Raw genomic sequence first — 27,384 nt, 5'->3', positions numbered from 1 at the left:
ACATAACAAATGAGCCATTTTGCTTCAGAGATGTGAAATCGGCATCTATAAGTGAATAGTTTTTGAAACTAAAGTTGTTAAGACAAAAGTTCATCTTTTCACGGTAGGGTTTCTCTAGAAAATGCTCTTTACTCTATTGAAATGCAGCTAGTTTAAACTAGGAAAGCATATTCCAATAATAGGCCCATGCAATTAGCCTTTCCTATAATGGAGTGAATGCTGGAATTTTTTGTGCATTATCATCATCAATTGGTGTTTGTCCCAGGGGAACCACATAATAGCTAGAAAACCTTGATTGAGAGATGCAGACAAAGGTTTCTATCTTAATTCGTAGGCATGCTTTAGTTCTTCAAACTAATAAAATGTTAGGCTCTTAAATCTAACACTTTTTTGGTAACCATCTGCTGAGCATAAGACTGAGAGATGGTGCTTCAAAACTATGTCATTATTTTGAATTAGAAGAAAATGTTGAGGGACTGACTCTTCATTTAGTGCCATATTCATACTAGACCTTGTATAGAAATGACACAGTGGTGTGCTGGCGAATGTTGAACAACTGCCCTGGGGGGGATAAAGCCTTGATGCGTAGCATTTGCTGATTTCTGAAGTGCAAGTACTCCACCATGGCTGGTTTCAGACCACAGATGTGATGTCACTGAACTTACAGTTGGGAAGAAATGCATACAGTCAGCTGGCTTCTGCACACTGCTGAATTAACTTCATCGATTGAAGGTCCAGAATTTTATAGCCTGGATTTTTTTTTTAAACCAGCCTGGATTTTTTTAATACTTAATTTCATTCCTGTCTTTACCTTTGTCCTTTGTTTTTTTTTTTTTTTTTTAATTGGCCTTATTGATGTATGATTTATGTACAGTAAAATTCAGCAATTTCAGGTGTGCAGTTTGAGTTTTGACATATGTATACTTTCACCACAACCATGATACCTTATTACCTCTTCTGTACACAGTTGCCCGATTAATTTTTCCAGAACCTTGCTTTGCACGCACCACCCACCTGTGCATAAAACCATCGCGGCCTTGTACCGTCCATAGGATAAAGTACAGCCTTCTGTGGTCTGGCTCTCTGCCGTCTTCTTGTCTACTTCTCTGGCCTTATTGACTATTGCCTGGCTAAATTAATCTCTTACTCCTCCAAAAAGACTGACCAGCTGGTTCCTAGCACAGTTCCTGTATCATCTGTGCCTTTGCTCATATCTCTATCTGCTTGCAATACTCCTGTTAGCTCACGTTGCTTCTTATCTTGACTGTCTTGCCTTTCTTTAAAAGTCTGGTTTCCACCCCATTTTCTTCTTATGCAGTCCAGGCTTTAGTGATGACTGCCTCATTTGACCTATCATACCATTATTTGGCACTTAACTTTGCAACTTGTATTGAAATCCCAGGTTTTTTATGGAGTAGTTTGTTCTTCTCCAACACAGTTGTCAAGTATGATAGGGTAGGAAGTTTAGTACAGCTCAATTTTTAGCATTTGGCATTGCTCAGAAAAACAGTAAGTGGTTCTTATGACAAACTTTTCAACTCAGTGAGTCACAAACACACTCAGTGACACCGTTGGGGAGAATGATACTGTGCTGTATCCTAGACCTCTTACAGGATGAAGGTTTGCCTTGTTACAGAGCGTGTGTGTGTGTGTGTGTGTGTGTGTGTGTGTGTGTGTGTAGTAATGTTTCTCAAAACCAACCTTAGTGATTAAAGTACACATTGGAGCTTTTATCTTTGCCTTGAAAATTCATTCAAAGGTGGTTAGCATCATGGACTTTGAACTCTTGGCAAGATTTAAACATTTTAAAGTAGGTCCCAAAAGAACGTTCTTTGTTCCTTTCACTTTTTGAAGTACTGGTAAGAAGTCAAGAGGGTGTATCTCCTTGATTTCCTTCCTGTCCCAGGAAGCCATATTATGGTATTCTGAAAGAACTTTTGTGTCTTTTTCAGTAACTTTGCTATAAGCAAATTGTTTGTTTGTTTGTTTGTTTGTTTGTTTTTATTTTGTACTTTATCTGTAAAAAAATTGCATATGCAATTGTTGAAATACGACGTTGAATCACCATCCAACAAGTGTGTAGAACAATTCTAGATGCCTGTCTCTACGCAGGTTCCTCTTCTGTCCTTTAAATACTGGGTGTACTTAGGTTCCACAGTTGGTCATTATCTCTTGTTAGGAGACACACTTTTCTTGGGTGATTTCACCTGTTGTCCTAATACAAGTGTCTCCAAAATTTTAAAATTCCTGGTCTCTTGAGTTGTAGTCTTGAACGGCCAAATGCCAACGGGATATCTCCACCAGACCACCCTTGGGAGATTGCAGATTTAACATGTCTTGAATAGAACACCCCCTGTGAGTCTTTGTGTCTCTCAGATTGCTCTTGCTCTCTTGCTGAATCGTATCGCCACGCCCAGATAACTCAGGTCTAAAACATTAGAATCCTCTTTGGGTTGGCCCTCTTCCTTCACCTTCTGAAAGGTCAGATTCACGTCAAATGTTTTTCTTAAAGCCTAAACGTTTTTCTTTTGTTTGAAGTCAGGCTTGCCTCATCCTTTGTTGGGAGAGGGGCTTCCTACCTCCCAGTACATAACTGGTGAACTAAGAGCAGATCCATTTCCCTGGCATCAGATTACCAAGCTCATGAATCTTAAAGGTAAAATTGGAAAGCCTGTATATGTAATTTACAGTGTGCACCTCTCCCTATAGGTAGATATCGCTAGGAGCCCATACCATAACTAAAAGATGATCTGAGAAGGAATCAGAACAAAAACAATGAGATGAGTCAAATGTTTAATGGCTTCTCATAATTTAATGGTGCCGTCATCTCATAATAGATCCCTTATGACCAGAAAACTCATTTTTATGAGCAAAGGCTCCTGCTCCCCTGCTCAGTGGCCCCTGCCAGCCCTTTTCTCTAATTTTTCCCACAGTGCTTGTAGGGCTGACCCTTTCTTTTCTTTTCTTTTTTAATTTTTAAAAATTAAGAAAAAAGTGTTTATTTGGGGGGGGGAGGGGTGGGGAGAGAGAGAGAGAGAGAGAGAGCGAGCGAGAGCAAGCACACCCCAAGCAGGTTCCAGGCTGCCAATGCAGAGCCCAACATGGGGCTCGATCCGAAGAAGTGAGATCAAGGGCACCTGGGTGGCTCAAAGATTTAAGCGTCCGACTTGGGCTCAGGTCATGATCTTACAGTTGGTAAGTTCCAGTCCCATGTCAAGCTCTGTGTTGACAGCTTGGAGCTGGTTTTGGATTCTGTGTCTCCCTTTCTCTCTGCCTCTCCCCAACTTGGATCTGTCTCTCAAAAATAAAACATTAAAAAAAAAACTTAAAAAAAAAAAAAAACCAAAAAAACAAGTGAGATCATGATCTAGGCCGAAATCAAGAGTCAGACACTTAATCAACTGAGCCACCCAGGCACCCCTTTTTTTTTTTTTTTTTTTTTTTTTTTTTTTCAAAAATTTTCGATGTTTATTTATTTTGAGAGAGGGCTGACCCTTTCTGTTGATACCTTTTGCTTTATATATATAAATACATTCAGTTTGGCTCCTTCAGATGGCTTGCACACCTTTCTTCCTGGTCATTATGTGCTGATACTGAGTTGAGCTTTGGAGGCCATCTTAATTTCATGTGTTTGGACAAAACTTCCTACAGCCACCACATAAGGACAAAGGACTAATCTCCCCTTGGGTTCAGCTGGCGTCACTACCTCCTGAAAACAGCCTTTCCCTTCCCACCCTCCTGGGTTAGGAGCACCTTCTTTAAGCCTCCTTTGCATCCTCTGGGTAACTCTTACGGTAATACTCACTGGTAATTGCTTGCTTGTCAGTTTCCTACTAAAGCCTGAGCTATCTGAGGGCAGATACCCTCTAATTTTCAGATCCCACTGTCTAGCGTAGTGCCTGGCACCCATTCATATTATTCATTTATTTTTATTTTTTCACGTTATTCCTTTAGCTAGAATTTGTTGAGCACTCATTTTTGCCAGGCAGAGAACAAGTCAGATAAGGTTCCTGCCTTGGAACTTGAATTCTGTTGGAGGTGAGGGAGGTTTTAAACAGACAAAGTAGTACTTTTGATAAGACCTACAAGGAAATGGACATAAGTAGAGAATAACTGGGGGTCTGTTGGAGTGTGTAATCCAGGTGATCAGAAAGGTATCTGAGGAAGTGGCGTTTGAGACGCACCATAAAGGATACTCAGAGGAAGCAAGCTGTCCGTAGACACAGAGGAGTCAGGGCCAGCCGGGAGAAGTAGCCATTGCAAAGATGCTGAGGAGGGGGAGAGCTTGTTGTGTTTCAGGAAGTGAAAGAAGACCAGTGTGGCTGGAAAGGCGGAGAGGAAGAATGTGGTACGAATAGGTCTTTGTAATAATAACTTGTCTCCTGGCTGTTGTGAGGGTTCTGAGTTAGTACAAAGGGCTTAGAACAGTACTCAGCCTATTTGAATGCTAACCGAGATAGCTGTGAATACATGTGTCTAAAAAGGGGAAGTAGCAATTTAAAAAATTGGGAAGGGGCTGCACCGGCATAGAAGTTGGGCAGAATGCCATTTGGGGAACAAGTTATAGGTTAATAAGCCCGCCATTAGTAATTGCTGACATCAATATAATAAGGGCCTAAGCATTTACATGTAAAATGTCACTTGTGTATTTAACACTTGAGATGCAAGAGATGTAATTTCAGTTTTGTGTCTTAGTAACCAGGGCGGACTAGATTGTAGGTGTGTCCTGTGAAAGCTGCAGATACGGTTTTTGGAATATTAATAATAGCAAATACTGAGCCTTGCCTTAATCTTGTATTTACTATACTCCTTTTTTACATCAGGAAAACCAAGGCACACAGAGGTTTAAGTGACCTGCCTGAGACCGTCTGGCAAGTAAATGATCAAGCTGAGATGCGCATTAATGAGTCCACTCCTCTAACCACTAGAATTCTGAACTTATTTTCTTGTGAAGTCTCTGTTCTTGGGGGAAAAAAAAAGCCCTCTTCTTCTGGAGTAGGGTAGCTCTGAAACCGGTGATTTTTGTGACACTAAGTAGTAGAGAGGTGACTGGGCCTTAGGACTTCCTTGGTGTTCTGTCTCTAACACGTGATTCTGCAGTCCTGGATTTTACGTCTAGATAGTGCAAATGTTGAATATTTTCTGTTTATTTTAAAGTGATTTTAGTGGCTCCTTTTTCATAGAGAAATTCTTAATTACTGCTGGGCACATTGCAGTCAGGAATTGATCCCTTTCTGGCTTCCTTCTGTCAACCAGTATATTCATGAGTCACCTTCCTTTGCCACCTAGCCAGCAAATGCTTAGGGATTGGAGTACATGTTACCCAATCGAGCCAAAGAGTGAGAAAAGTAAATTCGTGAGGGGAATACGTTCAAATATGAATATTCGTCTTGATGTGTTTAAACCTGTTGAGACAGTTCTGTCAGAGTTGAGGGACAGATGAATGGTAGATATATTGGTTTCTTGTTTGCTTAATTTTTTAAGGCAGTCATTATTTCCTTGGGAAAAAAATACTGAAAAGAAAAAACCTGGTCATACAACACTATATGTCTCTGCAGTGAGTAATATTTACATGGTCCTTAATAATGTAATCTCTGAATGTTAGTTTGATCAACAGTGGTGTTATACATTTGTTCCATGGATAGGGAGAGGGAATGTGGGGGTAAGGTGAAAATCCTGATATTCTATAGTGAGCAAGTCTTTTGATAATATTTGTAACCAGAAAATCAAATAATATGTAGATATATGGAAAATAAATACCATTTTATATGTTTGAATTATTTCCTATTAGATCTCTTGTTTTAAGGAGTCAAGAGTAAACTATGGCTTCTAATAAATTAGAGATTTAACTTTATTTCATATAATGTTAAGTATCTTTTACTGAGATTTTGTGTAAATCTGTATAAATCTTTTGTGAGTATTGATTATTTTTTTTAATGTTCATTTATTTTTAAGAGAGGGAGAGAGCATGAGCGGAGGAAGGGCAGAGAGAGAGGGGAGACAGGATCCAAAGCGGGCTCTGTGCTGACAGCAGAGAGCCTAATGTGGAGCTCGAACCCACGAGCCGCAAGATCATGCATGACCTGAGTGAAGTCGGACACCCAACCCACTGAGCCACCCAGGCGCCCTAAGTATTTATTATTTTGTATGCTGTGAGAGCAAAAGTAGTTTGGTAAAAGGAGATATTTAAAATATCAGGTCTACCCTAGAAATAAGAAATTAGCCTCACATTCTATTTGGGGCATAGATACAGAAGTGCAAATGCTTTGTATATTTAGAGAAGTAGGTAAGATACTATTCCTGTCACTTAATTAAATGATGCCATGTCAGACTAAACTCTTCCCTTCCTTTCACCTTTTCGTGCCCAGGTTCTGGAGTTAATCTGTCTTATGGGTTAAGTGAGATTTAATTGGCTAGTCTGGTCTTTGAGATCGCTAACCAAGGGTGTTTCATGTCTTAGTGCGTTCTTGTTCATAAATCCTGAAGGGCCATCCTCACACGAAGGTGCCGTGTTAGGCAAGGTCAGTAGAGTGGATCTTTTTCCCTTGGGTGACCCAGCCAGGGTTGCAGTTGAGTTGGTGAACAGCATGAGAGAACAAGAGCCCTGGGCAATTTGAGCTACAGATGGCGATTGGGGTAGTGTTTAAAGATAATGAATTTTGTCTCACTGTAAAAGTGTTATTGCCAGTGTTGGTGAGGGTGTGAGGAAACCAGGTTGGCTCTTAGGATGATGGTTAGAAAGTAGCTGGAGGCAGTCTTTTTGAAGGACATTTATCAGAATTAGCTATATATCCCTTTGACCCAGAAGTTCCACTTGTAGAAACTGCAAACAGAAACTTGAAAAACTGTAGCAACAGGCATGTACTGGAGTGTTCTTTGTGACGTTGTAGTAGCAAAAAGCTGACCATAAACTACCAGTTCACTAATGGATGATTAAATTATGGTACTTTGATACTGTGTGAGCGCATTCAAAGGGGGGATGGCTTAGATCTCTGTACTGATCAAGATGTCCTCCACGTATTCCATGGAGAGAGGTGTTTACACAACAGTTTACACTTGTGTGTCTGTGATGATATGAATGTGTATATATAAAATAAACTCGTATATCTGGGCAGTGAGACTAGCGGGTTAGGGGATGGGAAGGCCACATTGGGCCCCGCTCACATTTTAAAAGACAGTTTAGGGAAAAGGCCTACAAGTCAGTGCTTCACCAGAGGAGGTTATTCAGTTGTATTGAGAGGTGCACTCAGAACAGCACTCCGCCCTGTGGTGTGGCACCCGAACCTATCAGTCCTGTTTGACCCCGTGGTACAAACATGAGAGAGGGAAACTTAATAGTTTTGTCACCTTTTCAATGCCAGATTTTCTTCTATATATACACCCACTGTTGTGTCTAAGTTTGTTTTCTCTTGTTTTGCTATATTTGATTTTTTTTCACATTGTTTAATTATTCAGGAAGCACGCCTTGTGAGAAATTTGATTTTTAATTTCCTTCCTGGACCTCATAACAATACAGCTTTTATTCTCTTACTGTTTATGCATATTTAATACTCGAACTTTTTTACTTTAAATTATTAGACTAGCTTCCCTATCCTTATCACTTCCATACCTCTTAATTGTACCTTACAATCAATTAAAAAAGTTTTTTTTAATGTTTATTTCTTTTTCTTTTTTTTTTTTTTTTTAATTTTTTTTTTCAACGTTTATTTATTTTTGGGACAGAGAGAGACAGAGCATGGATGGGGGAGGGGCAGAGAGAGGGAGACACAGAATCTGAAACAGGCTCCAGGCTCTGAGCTGTCAGCACAGAGCCCAACGCGGGGCTCGAACTCACGGACCGTGAGATCATGACCTGAGCTGAAGTCGGCCGCTTAACCGACTGAGCCACCCAGGCGCCCCTAGAGCGATGATTTATAATGGCAAACTAATGGTTTGTACGTGCATGTGTGTTCTTTTCCCCCTTTCCTTTGGGTTTATAGGCATTTATATTTGAATTTCAAAGAACTTGCTTTAAGAAATTCTTGAGATCATTGATGTTGTAAAATTACTGTGGGGATTCTTGGTCTCTAGAGACACAAACGCATAATTAGATAGTATGGAGAAGGAAGAGTCGTGGCCTGGGTTATGGACGTGGATCTTTCCATAAGTAGCTCCATGACTTTGAGATGTGTTGACTGCTTCATAAAAAGGAAAGGTTGGGGGCACCCGGGACTGTCCAATTCTTGGTTTTGGCTCAGGTCTTGATACCACAGTTTGGTTCGTGAGATAGCCTGAGTCGGGCTCTGCACCGACAGCACGGAGCCTGCCTGGGATTCTGTCTCCCCCATCTCTGCACCCCACCCACATGCACACACGCGCGTTTTCTCTCTCAAAATAAATAAACATTAAAAAAAAAAAAGACCACATGCCTAAAATCTCTTCCTGCTCGTTTTCTGTGATCCATTGTTTTTCACTTTTCTATAATCTTCATCTGTAGAATGGGTACCACTGCTTGTATTTGTTAATTTTTATACAACACTTTGCAGTTGTAATATACTATATGTCACTTGGAGAGTGGCAAAGAATATATTTCCTTTAAAAATGTCACTGCTGGGGGCGCCTGGGTGGCGCAGTCGGTTAAGCGGCCGACTTCAGCCAGGTCACGATCTCGCGGTCCGTGAGTTCGAGCCCCGCGTCGGGCTCTGGGCTGATGGCTCAGAGCCTGGAGCCTGCTTCCGATTCTGTGTCTCCCTCTCTCTCTGCCCCTTCCCCGTTCATGCTCTGTCTCTCTCTGTCCCAAAAATAAATAAACGTTGAAAAAATGTCACTGCTGGAGGGGCACCTAGGTGGTTCAGTCTGTTAAGTGTCCGACTTTGGCTTAGGTCATGATCTCACAGTTGGTGAGTTTGAAGAATCCTCTCTCTCTGCCCTCCCCCCACCCCTTGTGCTCTCTTTGTCTCTCAAAAATAAACATTAAAGAAAAAAAAAAGTCACTGCTGAGGCACCTGGCTGGCTCAGTAGAGCATGCGACTCCTGATCTCAGGGTAATGAGCTTAAGCCCCATGTTGGACATAGAGCTTACTTCAAAAAAAAAAAAAAGTCACTGCTTACTGTAAATGATTCACATATGCTTTGATTAAGTATGTCTGTGGGTAGGGATTATTAAACAATTCTGTTTTCATTGAGTGATATTGTAGTCTACGTGTCAAGTATTAGGGTAAAAACTGCTCTACTGTATTGAAAACAAAGGAAGTAAAGTTTTCAAAGATGTTCAGAGAAGAGAAGAACATTGGAAGCATGAAACGCCAAAGATACTGCATAAAACCATATTAAATTTAGCTTAATAATACTTACTGAGAAGCCCCTCCCACTATGACCTAGGGACTGTTGATGGCACATTGAAGAAGCATACAGCCCAGAAGGGGAGATAGCATGTTTTTTTAAATAGATAGTTGCATGAGGATTTTGCAGAGGGCCACTGGACTATTTGCATGTTTCTGTATCATTTATGGGGAAATTACATGTTGTCTTTGACTTCACAAAGTTTTCAAGTTCAGGTGCTATTGTCATCCTTAAGGTTGTGATTCATTTGTTTTTCTCCTCCAGCCTCCTGGGATTAGGTAGTCTGCCTTTGGAATGACAGGGTTCTTTCTGTTAGCTTCTCTGACATGTGGATAGTGGTTTCATCTGCCTCCAAACTGAAAACAGGAAAGGTGGAAGTTGTGATTAGGTACCAGTTATCTTTTAATGTGGCCTACTCCTAAAATTTTTCCAAAAATCGTTTTTTAAACCATTTTTCTGGAAAAGTGTTTAAGGATTTTCATTGTGAACTTGATGTCTCTGGGGTGTCTTCTGTCTCGAGAATCTTTTAAGTCCTCATGTTTTTCTCCACAGTTCAAAGCTCTATTCTAAATATATGGATGTTTGACTAGTTCCCTCACAGTGCATGTCAACCTTCCAGAGAGGTAGAGTGTAGCTAAATATATACAATCTTCTGATTTAAAAAAGGAAGAAGAAATGGTAGGTGTTGGAAATGAAATAAAAGTAAACAATTTTGTTTCATTATGAAATTTTTCAAGTGTGCCCGAAATGAAAGATGAGTTCACTGAGTCTCGGTCACTTAAAACTTTGCAGTTACCAGGACTTTCTCACACTTCTCCGTTTTCTTCTCTCTGAAATATTTTAGGGCAAATCCCAGACATTGTTGTCATTAACAACTACATAAATCAGTTGGTCCCTCTTAAAAATAGGGACATTTTCTTAAAGAGCCATAATATCCTTATCATGCTTAAGATAATAAGCAATTCTCTGGGAAAATGATTTATTTTTAACATACTGTGTATTTTATCTTTGAATCAAGCTATAACAGATCATGAAAATTAAGCTTTTGATTAATCTTATGATTTATTTAAGACTAATATACTATTTAGTTAATATATTGTTAATTTATGTATATGATTTCTACATTTTTAATTAAAAGTAAACAAAATACACAGTTGCCAGAATAGCAAAACAGTGAAGTTTATTAAAGAGCTATTTATATTTTATTGATAACCCTTTATTTTGAAAGTAAACAAAATGAACAGTTGCCATAAAATAGCAAAGCAGTAGAGTTTTTTAAAGAGCTATTTATATTTTATTAATAATCTTCTAAATATTTTGAAGTGCTTAACTGGAATTCGAGCTTCTTAGAAAGTATATATTTTATTTCTGTGTTTTGTTTTCTTTTAGGTTTATGTATTTTCAGAGAGAGAGAGAGAGCACAAGTTGGGTAGGGGCGCAGTGGGGGTGTGTGTGTGGAGAGAATCCCAAGCAGACTCTTATGCTGTCAGCGCAGAGCCCAATGTGGGGCCCAAACTCACCTACCATGAGCTCAGGTCTGACCTGAGCCAAAGTTGGACACTTTAACTGACTGAGCCACCGAGGTGCCTCCATTTTACTTGTTTTGACCGGGGTTTTTTTGGTCTCAGGATGGCATCATTTTTCCATATTTTCCTTTGCTTTTCTATTGGGCTTTATAGGTCTGCTTTATTTTTTAGTGTTTATCTTTGAAGGAAAGAGTGTGAACAGGGGGTGAGGGGGTGTCAGAGAGAGACACACACACATACAGAATCCAAAACGGGCTCCAGGCTCTGAGCTGTCAGCCCAGAGCCCAATGCGGGGCTTGAACTCACGAACCGCTAGATCATGACCTGAGGTGAAGTCGGTCGCTTAACCGACTGAGCCACCCAGGTGCCCCTATAGGTCTGCTTTATAAAACCTTTTTGTGGGGGCTGGAGTGGGGCTTAGATTTCCTGTATGTCTTTCTGATATATTTCCCTTTTCTAAAATCTATTTGAAAGAATTATTTTCTGTGACTTATGACTCTTAATTTTTCTTTGGAATCTTTTACTTTACTATTTGGAACTCTGGAAGCCGAATAATGCATCCAGCAAAAGCTAAGTTATGATGATTTTCCCATTAAAAAAAATAACATTTACTTAGATCTTGCCAGTGTTTACTTTGGTTTCTGACATGGAAGCTTTAAATGAAAGCATAACACTTGAGGGAAAAAAATCTCTTCTAAGGCTAGTGTGATTTATAGTCTGCTGGGTGGTAATGAACATGCTTGCTGTTTAACCTTGTTATTACCCATTGAAATTTTTGACTATGTAAAATTTTTGAAACACATGCTACCTAAAAAACTAGTACATGCTACCTTTTACCCCTTAGATAAAGTATCTTTAAATATTCAGTATATCCTAGTAAGTTGTCAAAGTTTTTTGCTTTACAAGCTTCTGGAGAATACATACTTATTTTGAAAAGACTGTTTTTAAATAAGTGATCACTCAATCACTTAGGTTTCTGGCAGTTACAGTCAACTAATTTAGTTGTAAACCTGCAAACAAACAACTGAAAAAGTATATTGGGGCACCTGGGTGGCTCAGTCGGCTGAGCATCTGACTTCGGCTCACGTCGTGATCTCGCAGTTCATGAGTTCGAGCCCCCGCGTTGGGCTCTGGTGCTGATGGCTCGGAGCCTGGATCCTGCTTCAGATTCCGTGTCCCCCTTTCTCTCTGACCCACCCCTCCTTGTGCTCTGTCTCTCTCTGTCTTTCAAAAATGAATAAACATAAAAAAAAATTTTTAAGTGTATTTTATTTATTGGAGAATGTCTTTTTTAGAATTTTTTTTTCTTAATTAAATTTTATGGGGGCACCTGGGTGGATCAGTAGGTTAAGCATCTGACTGTTGATCTCAGCTCAGGTCTTGATCCTCAGGGTCATGAGTTTAAGCCCCGCATTGGCTTCCATGCCTACTTAAAAAAAATAAGTAAAAATTAAAAGTTCATAAACTTTGGTTATCTGATTTTGATAACCACCATAGATAACATTTTAAAGGATGATAGCCCACTAACAGCTCTCAAACATAGCTAAAAACAAACCAAGGGGGATGCCTAGCTGGCTCCATGAGAAGAGTATGTGGCTCTTGATCTTGGGGTTGTGAGTTTGAGCCCCATGTTGGGGGTAGAGATTACTTAAAACAAAAAAACTTGGGAAAAGCACCTGCCAGTGCCTCCATAACAGTATGGGAAGTTTCTGTTTCACAAAATAAGCATATGCCTTGTTAGTTCCAGATGACGTCATTGTATTTTGTGGTGCCATATAGCAGCCATTATTCATAATGAAAACATCAAGAAAGGATGCTTGTTTTGTTTTAGTATTCTCAAGAATGTAGAAGAAAACTTAATGTTTTAGATATTAAAAAAGATTTTGCTTAAGTAAACTTTAGTTCTGTGGAAACTAATCTCTAGTCAGTTTTGTATATTTTTTACATTAAAGAAAATTGAATTCCTGAGGTGCCTGAGTGGCTCAGTCGGTTGAGCGTACGACTCTTGATATCAGCTCTGGTCATGATCCCAGGGTTCTGGGATCGAGCCCTGTATTGAGGTTCTCTCTCCCTCTGCCCTTCCTCCCCCACCCCCACCCCAAAATTTGAATTCCTGTTGTGTCAGATACTGGGCCAGGTACCTTTCTTTGTAGGTATTTTATTTCATTTCATCTTCAACAATCCTGTGAATGAGGTAGAAATCCCTCCTCAGTCACCCACTGCCCCCCCCCCCTTTTTTAAAGATTGGGAAATAAGCTGAGAGTTAAGTGATTTACAAGATAACTCCTTAAAAAATTTTTTTTCACTGTTTACTTATTTTTGAGAGAGCATGAGCATGAGCCCCAAGCTATCAGCACAGAGCCTGATGTAAGGCTCCATGTGAGGCTTGAACTCAAACTGTGACATCATGACCTGAGCCGAAGTTGGAAGTCAGAAGCTTAACGGACTGAGCCACCCAGGGACCCCAAGGTGACTTTTTAAATCACAGGTGTTCATCTGCTTATAGTATATCGTTGCTTGGTTTATCCATGTATACTTCAAATTTTGTGTGTTAAAAACCGAACTTAGCATCTTCCATAAAAAATTTGTCGCTTCTGTCCTGTGTTCCACCTTGCCATTAATAGTATCACTTCTGCTGTCCGACAAGGCTAAAACTATAGTCAGACCTCAGATTGGCAGTTTCAGGTCATGCCTGTCTTGCAACTTCATATGTTCATTTTATATAGTATTGATTGCGTCCCTACTATGTGCCAGGCACTCTTCTAGGCTCCAAGAATGCAGCAGTGAACAAACCAGAGAATCCTTGTCCTTACGAAGTTTGCATCGTGTAGTAGGAGACAAGAGATAAATAAAGTAAAATACATAGTATATTAATTAGTTGCTGGGAATGTAGCCGCCTGTGGTTGTAGGTAGAATGATCCCAGAAAGCTTCACTGAGAGACATTGGAGCACATGTGCTCTGTTTACATTTAGAAATGAGATTGACTTAGAAATCTGGTTTTTTGGTTTCCCACGAAAATGAGATACTCTAGCAGCACTGGAGCTGCTTTCTATCAGCTATGCTGTGTCTAGTCAGTTGCAAAGCCCGAGAAGACTCTGATCTCTCCCATCATTCCCATGGCTGTTACCTTAGTTGAGGCCTTGAATGTTTCTTTTCTGCTCTTTTGCTTTAACTGTTTATCACCCCTTCAGCCAGTCCTACACACCACAGCTCAGGTATCTTTGTGGAAAGCACAGTTGCGTTCACCGTGCCTAGGAATACAGACTGTGTCTCTGTTCACCGTATAAAATCCATACTTTGGGGCCATTGATGATCTGGTCTTGGCTTACTTTCTTACACTCCCCATGGTCCACTCGTCACAATGAAAACGTAGTGGTCCCCATTCTGTGGACATATCCTGTGCTTTTCTGGTTTTGTTTTAAATGCCTCTCCCACCTCTGCACATCCAAATCCCATACTGTTCTTAAGCCCTGTGTAAATCCATCTCTGTCTATACCTGCAAACTAGAAGAAATCTATTTCTGTAGACCCTCGTAGTACTTGGTGCAACCCTTTTTTACCTTTACTCTTTAACATGCAGATCTCCTGTTGCCTTGCTAAATTTTAAGCAGGTTCGTCCAAGAGTAGTTTGTGTTCGCCTCATGGCTCTTGTGTGTAGAATATTTAGTAAACCAACTTTTTAACGGAAATAAAGCCTGTGGTCTTTGGTGGATTTAATAGATGCTAACAGTATATTCTCCATAGCTCAGCACAATAGATTCCTGTCACTTCATGTGGAAAGCTTAAAATATTTTGGAGGGTGATAGAGGGAATAAAATCGTCTGAGTTTAGGAAATATGACACCTGCGTATTGTTTTGTTGATTGCTCTTGACATTGTATTATTGTCTCCCAGATTGAGATAAGTGATAAAAATATGCCCTTATTCTTTATATTTTATTTCATCACTGCCAGAAGGCTTTTTTCTTCCCTATTACTGCCTTTCATCCTTTTCCCCATGCTTATTTTCTTGATAGCTTTTATTTCTGTTTTCATTATTTCTCTTTTCTGTAAAAGTCCTCCCCTCTCCTAATAAAAAGAATACAAACCTTTAAAAGCCTTTTTTTTTTTTTTTTTTTTTTAAATTTTTTTTCAACGTTTATTTATTTTTGGGACAGAGAGAGACAGAGCATGAACGGGGGAGGGGCAGAGAGAGAGGGAGACACAGAATCGGAAACAGGCTCCAGGCTCTGAGCCATCAGCCCAGAGCCCGACGCGGGGCTCGAGCTCACGGACCGCGAGTTCGTGACCTGGCTGAAGTCGGACGCTTCACCGACTGCGCCACCCAGGCGCCCCCCCCTTTTTTTTTTTAATTTAAACTTTCATCTCACCCAGGAGCCTCTGCTGTTGTACATGACCATTTTTCTTTACAGATGTACCTTTGTTTAAGGTATAAGTAATTATTGCCCAGAGGCTATTTGTCATAGGTATGCAAAAGCTATGCTCATATTCCTTCTGAGTGATTGGATTTTTCTTAGACATCCTTTTGAATTTCATTCATCTAGAATGTCACTTGTTGAGTTGCTACCTTGGCAGAGTATTCTTCTCTTTCAATAAGAAGTCTTTGTTCTTTTACGTACTGGATCATTTGCTGCCTTTTTCTTCCTCGGACTAAGTACTGGACCTCAGGAAAAAAATGTTGGATTGTTTCATAAGCTTGCTTTTTTTTTTTTTTTTTTTCCCTTTAAATGTTTGTTTATTTTGACGGGGGGGGGGGGGGGGAGAGCGCACACGAGAAGGGGAGAGGCAGAGAGTGGGGGAGACAGAGAATCTCAAGCAGGCTCTGCACTGCCAGCACAGAGCCTGACGTGGGGCTCAAGCCCATGAACTGTGAGATCGTGTGCTGAGCTGAAAGAAAAATCAGATGCATAACCGATTGAGCCACCCAGGTGCCCCGCCCCCCCTTCATAAGCTTTTGAGAAACAGCTACAGCAGCTAAGTTCTTCTACACTGTTAGAACTTTTCTTACGGAAAATTTCAAACATAGAAGAACAGTGTGGTGACTGCTCCCCCCTCCAGGCACCCATCATTCAGATTCAGTAATTCCTACCTCAAGGCTTCCGCCATTTCTTCTGTACCCCTTTCCTAACTCTGCCCATACTGGGTTATTTTAAGGCAAATTCTAGACATCATATAGCTCAGTTAGTAAATATTTCAGTGTACATCCCTAAAGCAGAAGGATTCTCTATAAACATAACCCAATATTATTTTTGTGATATTTTGCCCATTAATGGGTTCACAAGACACGCTGTGTTGTTATTAAGAATACCAGGTAGTAAATAAAGGTTGGCAAGTTTCTTCAACTTTCAGAATGTGATTAATCTCAAGGAGGGTTGGAAATAGACTGGTCTGAACATATATAGAGAAAGCCACACAGATTGCTTCTACTTTCTGTACAGAAGCACATTCTTCACCCCAGTCCCTTACTTCCATGGACACAGCTCAGGGAGGCCACCCTCATTTATTTTATAAGCTCATTATCAGTAAACTTAGGAAACAATGCTGTCTGATTCCTAGGTCTTTGACCTGTTCAGGTCAATCCTGTGGCTCAGGCTTTTAGCCCTTGGCTCTCTTTCTGGAAAATTCCAGAACTATATAAAAATCATTTCTAAAATCCCGATAGACACGTTTTGCCAAGAATGTCAGTTATCTCTTGACAGTTTGGCATTAACCTTTAAATATTAGATTGTGTAATCATAATGCCATTCAGGGGAAATAAGGGGGTGGGTGGCTGGCATTTTAAAAGTGAAATGAACTTGGGTTCCTGGGAATGTTAATCATTATTCTACCAAAAATGCTGATAGTACTTAATAGTGAAATGCTAAGTAAGTAAAACGCAGTATTTTGCGAACAGCTTAGATCAGAGGTGAGTAAAATGTGGCTTTATGCGTTTGTTTAACATATTTTTACCAGAACAGTATCTGAAGGTTATTTTCTGCTTTTAAGCTTTGAAACTGAGAAAGTAATGAAGAAACCTTCTAGTGAGCTCCTGCCAGTCTGCTAGCCTGATCAGAAATAGATCATTATTTTTGTCATTGTAACCTGCCTTCTCATTTGCCTTCCTTGCCCTTGACTTTGCAGCAGAGAGGAGAAAGAAACTCGCGGCCTCTACCATAAACACACATGGTAACAGCAGTCAAGTAATTTTATATTTTTTGTGGGCAAGTCAGTCATTCATGGTGATGAAATGGCTTATTTTTAATGCAGTGTTTTTCTTTCAACTAAACTTAAATTCTTTTTTTCCATCTGATTTAGTTGTCTGTACCATTCCAAGGCAGCATAAATTTAGCACAGCTTCTTCGTTTTACCAACTTGGTAGGAGTTTTAAAGGTTTCATTCAGCTTACTTGAGCTTTTCATATGAAATGGACTCTAAGAACTCTAATTCACTAATAATGTGTAACTAAAGACAGAGCCAGTATATCTGACGTGGAAGACCATACCAGGGATTGTGGGAAAGGGGAGGTTTGGAGCATTGATTTCCTTTAAAAAAAATTTTTTTTAATGTTTATTTTTAATTTTTGAGAGAGAGAGAGAGAGAGCGCACAGGCAGGGAAGGGGCAGAGAGAGAAGGGTGCAGAGGATCCAAAGCGGGCTATATGCTGACAACAGAGGAGCCCAACACAGGGCTTGAACTCACCAATCGCGACATCGTGACCTGAGCTGAAGTTGGGTGCTCAACCAAGTGAGCCACTCAGGCGTCCCCGGAGCACTGATTTCTAATCTCATTTTAACATGACTCTTTGGAGAGTAGATAAAAGCATGGGCCAACTCTCAAGCAGGTCACAAAATGGAAGAAACCCAGATTTCTTGCAGCCGTGTAAAGGATAGAAATGATCTCAGTTTTCTAGAAGAGCCATCCATGTGGATAACAGAATTTTAAGTGATTAAGAGTAATTGCTGTCAGGGGCACCTGAGTGGCTCAGTCGGTTGAGCGTCCAACTTTGGCTCAGGTCATGATCACACGATTTGTGGGTTCCAGCCCCTCGCCGGGCTCTGTGCTGACAGGTTAGAGCCTGGAGCCTGCTTCTGATTCTGAGTCTCCCTCTCTCTTCGCCTCCCCCCCCCCCACACATTCTCCCTCTCTCTCTCAAAAATAAATATTTTAATCAGTGCTACTCATAGCAAGTTAGTTCTGGCTAATGAGGAATGCTGCTTCTACAGATTTGTATATTTAAAAAATTAGTTTATGACTTCTTTTGTTAAACTCATTTAAATTTCTGCCTTACTCTATTCTTTCATTATCCTTGTGAATTTATTTGGTTTTGTTTAATGACTGGGATATCTTTATCTGTACTACTTTATTCAGTTGACTACTACTGGGTACCCCAAGCTGAGCAGAAACGTACATTGGAAGAGCTCTGGGTGGGGAGAGGGCATCAGTAAACACTAGTGAAATAAGAGAGTTGGACGCCTAAGCATCTGAGCCACCCAGGCGCCCCTAATTTCCATTTTTAAATTTCACATATTGCAGTAAACCTATTTGCACGTTTCAGATATACTTTGTCTTACTTTCAGTAAACTTTTGGTTAGACAATAGCATATATATACGAAAAATCGTTTTTGTAACTCAGTGATAAATGAAACAGTAATGGTTTAATCAGCACCCCAGAAATCCCCCTCAAACCACTTCCCGGTGCTCACAGTCTCCACTAGGGTAGCTACTATCCTGATGTCTGACACCGTTGATTTATTTAGTCTCTTTGAAATGTGTATGGCTGGAATCATATTGTGTCTACTCTTTGGTATCTGGTTTCTGTCACTGTCCTATCTGGGAGACTCATGCACTTAACATGTTGCAATTCATTTTTTCTTGCTGTGCAGTATTCTGTTGGGTGACAACCGTAAGTCCTTTTTAGTATTGGGGAGTCTCTGGGTCGTAACCTAATTTTTGGATTTGTAAGTAGCACCGTGAGCATCCTTGAACCTGTGTTTTGGTGATCACGGCTATACCTGACTATTGGGAGGGTGTATGTGTGGAGCTTTACCACGCCAGCGGTTTTCCAGGATGGTTGAAACTGTGTCACACTCCCACCAGCAGTTTCTGGTTTTTTTTTTTTTATAAAATAACTTCATAAAAGGGAAATTTGAATAAAAGATAAATGCATTTTGAGTTTTGGAATATAGTGTTAAATTTACCCTCAGGAATACTAATTTGTATTCCACCGAACACGAGGTTTTCATCAGCTCTTTCCTCTTTATCAGTGTATAGTGGAAAAGAGTGGAAAATGTGTGATTTTTAAACTAATGAGTTGAAATTTTTTTAGCTTAATTATGCTCATTCAGTTTTCTTGGCCGTTCTTGTCTTCTCTTTGTCAAGGTGTTTCTCATGTTTCTTATTGCTTTGTGATAACCTTATATATTTTAATTCACATTTTTTGGTCATATGCTGTAGTTGTTTTTCCTTCCTAGGTTGTCCTTTGTTTTAATTTTGCCTTTTATGGGGCGCCTGGGTGGCTCAGTCAGTTGAGTCTCATTTTCCCTCAGGTCTTGATCTCTGGGTCATGAGTTCAAGCCCTGCGTTCGGCTCCATGCCGGGCTTGATGCCTGCTTAAAAAAAACGTATACATACCTATTTTTTTGTCTTTTACAATACAAAAGTTTTACGTGTGTGTTTGTGCTTGTATCTGCTAATCTTTTCCTTTCTGGTTTCTGGCTTTGGTGTCATTCTTAGGAAAGCCTTTTTGCCCCGAGATTATTTTTTTATTTTTAAGTGTTTATTTTTGAGAGAGAGCACAAGTGGGGGAGAGGCGGAGAGAGAGGGAGACACCGAATCTGAAGCAGGCTCCAGGCTCTGAGCTGTCAGCACAGCTGAAGTCAGATGCTTAACCTACTGAGCCACCCAGGAGCCCCCAAGATTATTTTTTAAAAAGTCTGTTTTCTTCAAGGGCTTTATTGTGTTTAATTTTGCTTATTGTAACTAGGTTTAACTTACAACACAAGGTGCTCTTTTGGCTCTTTTGTTTGTTTGTTTTAAGACAATTGAAACCTGTTGTACGTTTATTTATTACATAAGCATTAGCTTTGGAATATTTTGCCAGGTGACGGAAGGTGACTAGTCAGGTAGAATTTACCCCAAAGCATCCATGAATGTCTCATTTGACCAAGCGAGAAATGAAGCTCATTTTACAATGTGGATACTATTTGAGTCCTTTCAGTGTGCATGTGATTAAAATAGTTTTCATTTAGAAAAGAATGAGATCAGGGGCGCCTGGGTGGCGCAGTCGGTTGGGCGTCCAACTTCAGCCAGGTCACGATCTCGCGGTCCGTGAGTTCGAGCCCCGCATCGGGCTCTGGGTTGATGGCTCAGAGCCTGGAGCCTGTTTCCGATTCTGTGTCTCCCTCTCTCTCTGCCCCTCCCCCGTTCATGCTCTGTCTCTCTCTGTCCCAAAAAATGAATAAACGTTGAAAAAAAAATTTTTTAAAAAAAAGAAAAGAATAAGATCAAAGTAGCATAAACTAAATTGTCTTGTTACATGTCTTCAGCGGAGATTGTTCAAGGCTCTTCAGCAAGGCACTTTCCCAAAAATACGCCCAGCCCCTCTGTTTCGTGGCCCGTAGGACCACAAAATAAGAAAGCCAAATATGTAATTTCAAATCTTTTAAAAAGACCCTATTTCTTTATAGAAGAGAATGTTTTTACATTTCTTTCAGTTCTTTCCCTTTGTATAATAGTACACGCAATTAAAATGTAATTGGCATTGCTGACGGAGAAAGATAAGACCGGTTTATCATAACTGGTTGTTAGGGGTTTAGTTGTTGTTTAATTTCATTGTGAGATTTGAGGGCCCTCCAAAGCCCAGCACCTAAAATTCCTGAGTCATTATTTGTTTGAACTACAAAACAGAAACACAAAACAGGTACATATTAAACCAGTAGCTCTCTTTTCTGATTCGGGTTGGTTTGGTTCCTGTAGCTGAATATTAGTACCTCAAAAAGAGGTGAGAGTCTCAGGGACAGGCAAGTTTTTGAGGAAGAGACCACAGAAGTGTTGCTCCTGTGAGGAGAGCCCTGGCACGCACCAGAACCCAGAGGCCAGTCTAAGGGGCAGAGAGATTTGGAAGGGAGAGAAACCATAGGTGAAAGGAAATACTACAGACAACATTTTGGTTTTTGTTTTTTTAAATATTTTTGCTGGTCTTTTGCATTTAACAGTACTTGTTAGCAAGGTGGCATCACTAATTATTTGATTATTCTCCAAGCCAGGGGGAGAACGGGTGGGGACTTGGCTTATTAGTAAATCCATAATTTTAGGAGCACAGCATTTATAGTTTAGGAGAATCAGTGCTATGCTGAGTATTTGAATTTGACTAAAGGGAATAATGGAGTTTATGTTAAAGGGTCACTGGGAGTAGGTTGGGGAAGAGAGCTCACAGAGGAGAGAAAAACTAAAACTAAGTGCCTGTTTTTCATTTATGTATATGCATTATGTACATGCATTATATCCAATATACATTAGGTATTGTATATACATATACATTATGTATATACAAAATGCAGTCTTACACATTTTACATATTTGACCCATTCAGTCCTTACAGAAATTCTATGAAGTGGTGTTTCCCGGTTGTCAAAGAGTGAGTTCATGTTATTCTGCATGGGCCCGCAAAACCAGCAAATGGCGGTCCTGGGATTTGAACTCCAGCCTCTGAATCTAAAGCTCATTCCCTTTCTTTTCACAAGAGTATATATTGCCTTCTAAGTGACCAGAATGACTATGTATATTGTATATTGTCAGTTTCATATCAAATGTTGCTAACACTTTACATAGCATATCTTGGGGATATCATCTTTAGTTCTAGGTAATATAAAGCCTGTGTACTTTCCTTTACCTTCTGCCTTAGCATTGAGAGTAAGCATGAGGTTACGATCCTGGGAGGACTCAATGAATTTGTAGTGAAGTTTTATGGACCACAAGGAAGTAAGTACACATGTTGATGTGCGCTCCTCTTTTTCTTTTTTCTCTACTCCTTAATAAGTAATGAGAATATCAGTGACAGGTGGTGGCGGGGTAGTATATGAACAGTAAATTTAATGCAACTGTAGAACCAGTGAGGAAGTCTTGCTTTTATCATAACTCTTTGTATGCTTTTCTCTTTTATCTCCATGTGACAGTATTAAACATGAATTGTGAATACTCTTGTTTATTATTTTTTTTTTTTACTGAATGGCTACTCAGTGGATGGTTTGGGGGAAAGTTTCATGTATTTTTTCTATTTCTGTTTTTGGTTAGGGGTGGTCAACAGGGTAGATTGAAATAGGAGGCTGTTATTTACCAATTAATTGAATAGTGCTTAATACTTTACAAAATCAGGTAAATGTAGGGAAGAAATGAGTCTTTGCTTATTTTCCAAGTCTAGATCTTTAAAAAATACATATATTTTTTAAATATTTATTTATTTTTGGTAGAGAGAGGGACCAATCAAGAGCCAAGGAGGGGCAGAGAGAGAGAGAGAGAGGGAGACACAGAATGTGAAGCAGGCTCCAGGCTCTGAGCTGTCAACACAGAGCCTGATGCAGGGCTCGAACCCGCAAACCCACTAGCCATGAGATCGTGACCTGAGCCAAAGTCAGACGTTGAGCCAACTGAGCCATCCCAGTGCCCCCAACTCTAGATCTGTTAAAGAAGAGTATTTTAGGGGCGCCTGGGTGGCTCAGTCGGTTAAGCAGCCGACTTCGGCTCAGGTCATGATCTCACGGCCCGTGAGTTTGAGCCCCGCGTCGGGCTCTGTGCTGACAGCTCAGAGCCTGGAGCCTGTTTCGGATTCTGTGTCTCCCTCTCTCTGACCCTCCCCCGTTCATGCTCTGTCTCCCTCTGTCTCAAAAACAAATAAACGTTTAAAAAAAAATTTTTTTTTTTTAAAGTATTTTAATCTGAACATATAATAGCTACTGATTATGGGGTCCCTGACTCTTGAAGGAATTAATTTACAAGGTTTTCGAAAGAGATTAGGATTTAATGTTTCACCTTGACTCAGATTTGTTTTTTAATGTGGAAACACACAGTTACAATGTTTAACATTTTTACTTGTATTTCAGCACCATATGAAGGTGGAGTATGGAAAGTTAGAGTGGATCTTCCTGATAAATACCCTTTCAAATCTCCATCTATAGGTATGTAACTACTCAATTTGTCTCATTAGAGAGTTTTGAAATCAAAGAGAAAAAGAGGGGGAAAAAAAGCCTACATTTTATGGGAGATAATTCCAGAAATGGTTACTTCACTGAATTTTTCCTTTTTGGGCTTTGGTTAATTAATTAGTGACTTTCTGTGGGACTTCCTAGTGTGACAGAAGATGGTGAAATGAACCCTTTGCATGATTGTAATGATCATAACTCTAGATTTTTCTGTCAGGGTACGATTAAATAATCTTAAAGGCCCACTGTCCATTCAGGCTGAGTAGTAAAATAATAAACCTGTCTTAAGTCTCATTTTAATTGCTAGATTATTGGAGTTAATGTTATGTAGTGTCTATTCTAATTCTGTCATTTAAAAATCCTCTTTAGATCCTCCTTTGCTTTTTGTTCACTCCAACTCTGGGTACCTAGCAGTGAAATCACCCTTTTCCGTTCTCTCCACTCCTCATCGTTTTAGCCCCCTGAGCAGCTGAAGAAAGTAGAGTAGGAGCCTCAGTGGGATTGTATAAAGAGGTACTTTTTCTTCACCTTCATCTTCTTTCTGCCCTAATTGGTGATATTATTAACCCGGCACCCCCGTTAAGGCACTTAGTGACAATTTAGGCGTTTTAGCATCAGATGCTAAAGATGTATATCGGATTGAAGGTTGACACTTTTTTTTTAAGTTATTTATTTTGAGAGAGAGAGAGAGAGAGACAGTATAAGTGGGGGAGGGTCAGAGAGAGAGAGGGAGAGAGAGAATCCCAAGCAGGCTCCACACTGTTAGCGCAGAGCCCAATGTAGGGCTTGAACTCATGAACCGTGATATCATGACCTGAGCCGAAATCAAGAGTCGGACGCTTAACTGACTGAGCCACCTGGGTGCCCTGAAGGTTGACGCTTGTAAAAATTTTGAGATTGTGTAATGGTAGTAACTCAGCTAATTTAACCTAGGCTTTAAAATTTTCATTCTAAAGATGATTTTGAAATATTATAGAATATTGACCAATTTTAGGAAAGAAGAAAAAAATAAAATTGGAATATAGTATACATTTTTTGACAGTCACACTGATCCTCATGTTCAGATTGCCACAGTTCATACATCTTGCTACTGCTATGGGCTTGTTTCTGGAAGTAATGCTAGGTCTCTTGGAGTTTAGATACCACACACCGTGCCCACCCTTCGACAAAAGTTTTCTTTCTCCGCCCCCCTCCCCCAAAGAGGTGGACCAAAGACATCCTAAGCTTTAGGTTTTGATTCTAGGCCCCCACCTTTCTGTCTAGGATAAGTAATGTGAAAAAGATAGGGTCGTTACAGACTAATTTTCATTCAAATGCAGCGGCTTCTCCCGCACCATCTAGCTACTTCCTGCTCTCAAGCTTTGTGTCTTAAAAACACTACAGAGCACCTATAACTCCTTCTTAGGCTGGGAACTCTCGGTGTTCATTTTAAGGATAAATTGGTGATTTCCTTTCAAGGTCTCTGGGCTGATTTTTCTAAACTCAGGGAGGGAGAAGATACTTTATGAATGATTGAATTGGAAATATCCCTCTTGCTACAAGGGCCTCTGAGGTGTAGGGTTCTCAGATGGTGAAATAGGAAGGGAGCTGTGAGGTGTTGCATTTTTGAGATAATCCCCAAGTATATCTGGTTTAATGCCTGCATAGTTGGGGCAGCACCCCTTCCTAGCTCCATCCCAGGGAGATGGAATGTGGTGTTACTCAGTTTGGGAGGGCTTTTCTTTCACGTTGTGGTTGCCTGTCCCCCATTCATCTCTTCTTTTGATACAGGCATCTGAACTTGGGTGTAGTTGAGCGGTATGATCTTCAAATCTTTACATGTGGAATGTCCACACCATATACATTCATTCAGATATATTTCATAAGTGTCTGTTTGCTTAAAGACTAAAAGCATGCTGGATATAGTTTTGAGCCCTGAATTCCTAGTTAGAAAGAAAATAGTATAGCTGTTTAACAGGCAACTATAGAAAACAATTACATATCCTGTAGAAATGTAGTTATTTCTCAAACCTTATCTTATTTTTCCAGATAATCTGTTTCATCATAACTTTCAAAGTAAAAATGTCTTAACTTGGCCTGGTTTGTTTATTAACTAATGACGCAATAGAAGCCTATGTACTTTCTTAAATTAATGATGTAATATGAAATTGCTTGGGACAAATGACTAGGCTGATTTAACTTCTTCATAATTTTTCCTTTGCCTTGCTGTGCGCTTTTAGAACTTGGTAATGCTTACAGATGCGTACCATCTTCTCTTAGGGAAGTAGGTCTAGTTGAAATATTTGTACAAGCTGTGTTTGTTTCCTCCAAAGGAAGGATTGCATAAGAGAGTTATTATAATCAGTTGTGTGTGGTGACCCGTTTTCAGGTCATCAACAATGTAATTGTTGAATTTGCCTTAAACATTTTGAGAGGTAGTAGCTCATTTAGAATAGGCGAGGTTTCCTTTTTGAGTTGTATAGATAGTTGTAGAATTATGCAGAAGGTCAAGGAGATGAGATAAACCCAGACTTAAGGTTCTTTTTAAACCCTGCCTCTGTAGTATCTAGGCAGGCATACCCTTCTTCCTGAGCCAAATTTTGAGGTCTTAAATATTAAGATATGCAGGATTAAGCATCCTTAATGCTTAGATCCTGGAATGTTAAAAAAAAATTTATATATATATGTTTGGTATTTATTGATTTTTTGTAAATGTTTGTTTATTTTGAGAGAAAGCCTGCATGCGTGTGGGTGAGGGGCAGACAGAGAGAGAGAGAGAGAGAGAGAGAGAGATTGAGATTGAGAGAGAATCCCAAGCAGGTTCCATGCTGTCAGTACAGAGCCTGACTGGAGTTCAGTCTCACAAACTGTGAGATCATGACCTGAGCCGAAATCAAGAATCTGACGCTCAACTAGCTGAGCCACCCAGGTGCCCCAATTGGTTGATTGATTGACTGATTGATTGATTGTATAAATGCTCCATATTCTTAGTACGAATGTAAGAAGGTCCAGGTGACCAAAAATAAAGAAAAATTAAAAGTGTCTCATAATCCTGTCCCTGAATGGATATCATCATTACATCCTGGTATATGTACTTTAAGACAATTTTCTATGCACATTTAAGTATATATTCAATATAATTTGACATGCTTATCTTTCAGAGTATCCTTTAAATACATTTTAGAGAGGGGTACCTGGGTGGCTCAGTCGGTTGAGCGTCTAACTTTGGCTCAGGTCATGATCTCACGGTTCGTGAGTTCGAGCCCCGCATGGGGCTCTGTGCTGATAGCTCAGAGCCTGGAGCCTGCTTCGGATTCTGTGTGTCTCTCTTTCTGCTCTCTCCCCACTCATACTCTGTATGTCTCTCAAAAATAAATAAAACATTAAAAAAAATAAGTTTTGGAGAGTTTTTCAGAAGTTACATGATTGCCTGAGTTATAAGTAAAAATGTTCTTTGAAAACAATTTATACCATTATATAAGTGTTGTGTTTTTTTTTTGAAAATAGCAATAAAGCTATCTCAAATTATCTTTGGAAAGAGAAGGAATATAAACAGACGATATATATAGAAGGAATATAAGCAGGTTATGAACTGACTTTTTAAATGCCATCATCTTAAGCTGGTCTTTTGGAATTTTATATTCTCTTTGAGTATCATAAGCAATGATGTTTATGAAATCATCTTGATGCTTTGAGGCTGGATATAAATTTTTGAGATGGCTAAAGATCATTTAATTTCACAGAATAAGATGATGGAAAAGCTGAGTAACATCAATCGGAGTGTAAAATGATATATGATTATGAAATTGGCTTAAGAATTATGATTTTTCTTGTGAACTGGCCCTAACAGCACTTTTCAAAGAGAATTTATAAAACTCCTAATCAGTTGTAACATCATTGAAGTAAGTATTTGCATAGCTTTCCAGAGAGACTGCTTTGAAATAAATCATATTTGAATTAAAAAAAAAATGTTTAATGTTTTATTTATTTTTGAGAGAGAGGGAGACAGAGTGTCAGCAGGGGAGGGGCAGAGAGAGAGGGAGACACAGAATCCAAAGCAGGCTCAAGGCTCTGAGCTGTCAGCACAGAGCCTGACCCCAGGCTCAAACTCACGGAACGCGAGATCATGGCCTGATCGTAGCTGGACGCATAACCGACTGAGCCACCCAGGCTCAGAATCTTGAAGTTCAGATTTATTTGAAAGTTCAGACTTTGTATTTTTCATTCAGAAACATTCCTAGAATGCTTAGTCACCAACTATATAGAGTTAGGAGAGTGTGCTTGATCAGTGGTGTGGATATCAGGAAAGAGCTCTTCTGGCCCTCATTCTCCTTGACCATGAGACTGATACTCAACTGTTGTTCTTCTAAAAAATGACATCATG

The 27,384-nt window shown here is 39.8% G+C and overlaps 1 protein-coding gene across 5 annotated transcripts in view; it reads left to right on the top strand.

Moving 5' to 3' along the window:
• UBE2H (ubiquitin conjugating enzyme E2 H) overlaps positions 1-27,384 on the top strand; it is a 103,766-nt gene that overhangs the window by 35,661 nt on the left and 40,721 nt on the right. For 3 of the 5 annotated variants that reach the window (XM_047850984.1, XM_047850982.1, XM_047850983.1), the window contains exons 2-3: positions 21,728-21,804; positions 22,923-22,997. The exons of 1 other annotated variant lie outside the window; for it this stretch is intronic. In XM_047850984.1, the coding sequence (XP_047706940.1) occupies positions 21,728-21,804; positions 22,923-22,997 (152 nt within the window). The remainder of the gene's footprint in view (positions 1-21,727; positions 21,805-22,922; positions 22,998-27,384) is intronic. One more of the 5 variants, XM_047850985.1, reaches the window with a different exon arrangement.

The sequence above is a fragment of the Prionailurus viverrinus genome, chromosome A2 (assembly GCF_022837055.1).
Source record: "Prionailurus viverrinus isolate Anna chromosome A2, UM_Priviv_1.0, whole genome shotgun sequence".
NCBI classification, from domain to species: Eukaryota; Metazoa; Chordata; class Mammalia; order Carnivora; family Felidae; genus Prionailurus; species Prionailurus viverrinus.
This window is presented reverse-complemented; position numbering and strand designations above follow the sequence as displayed.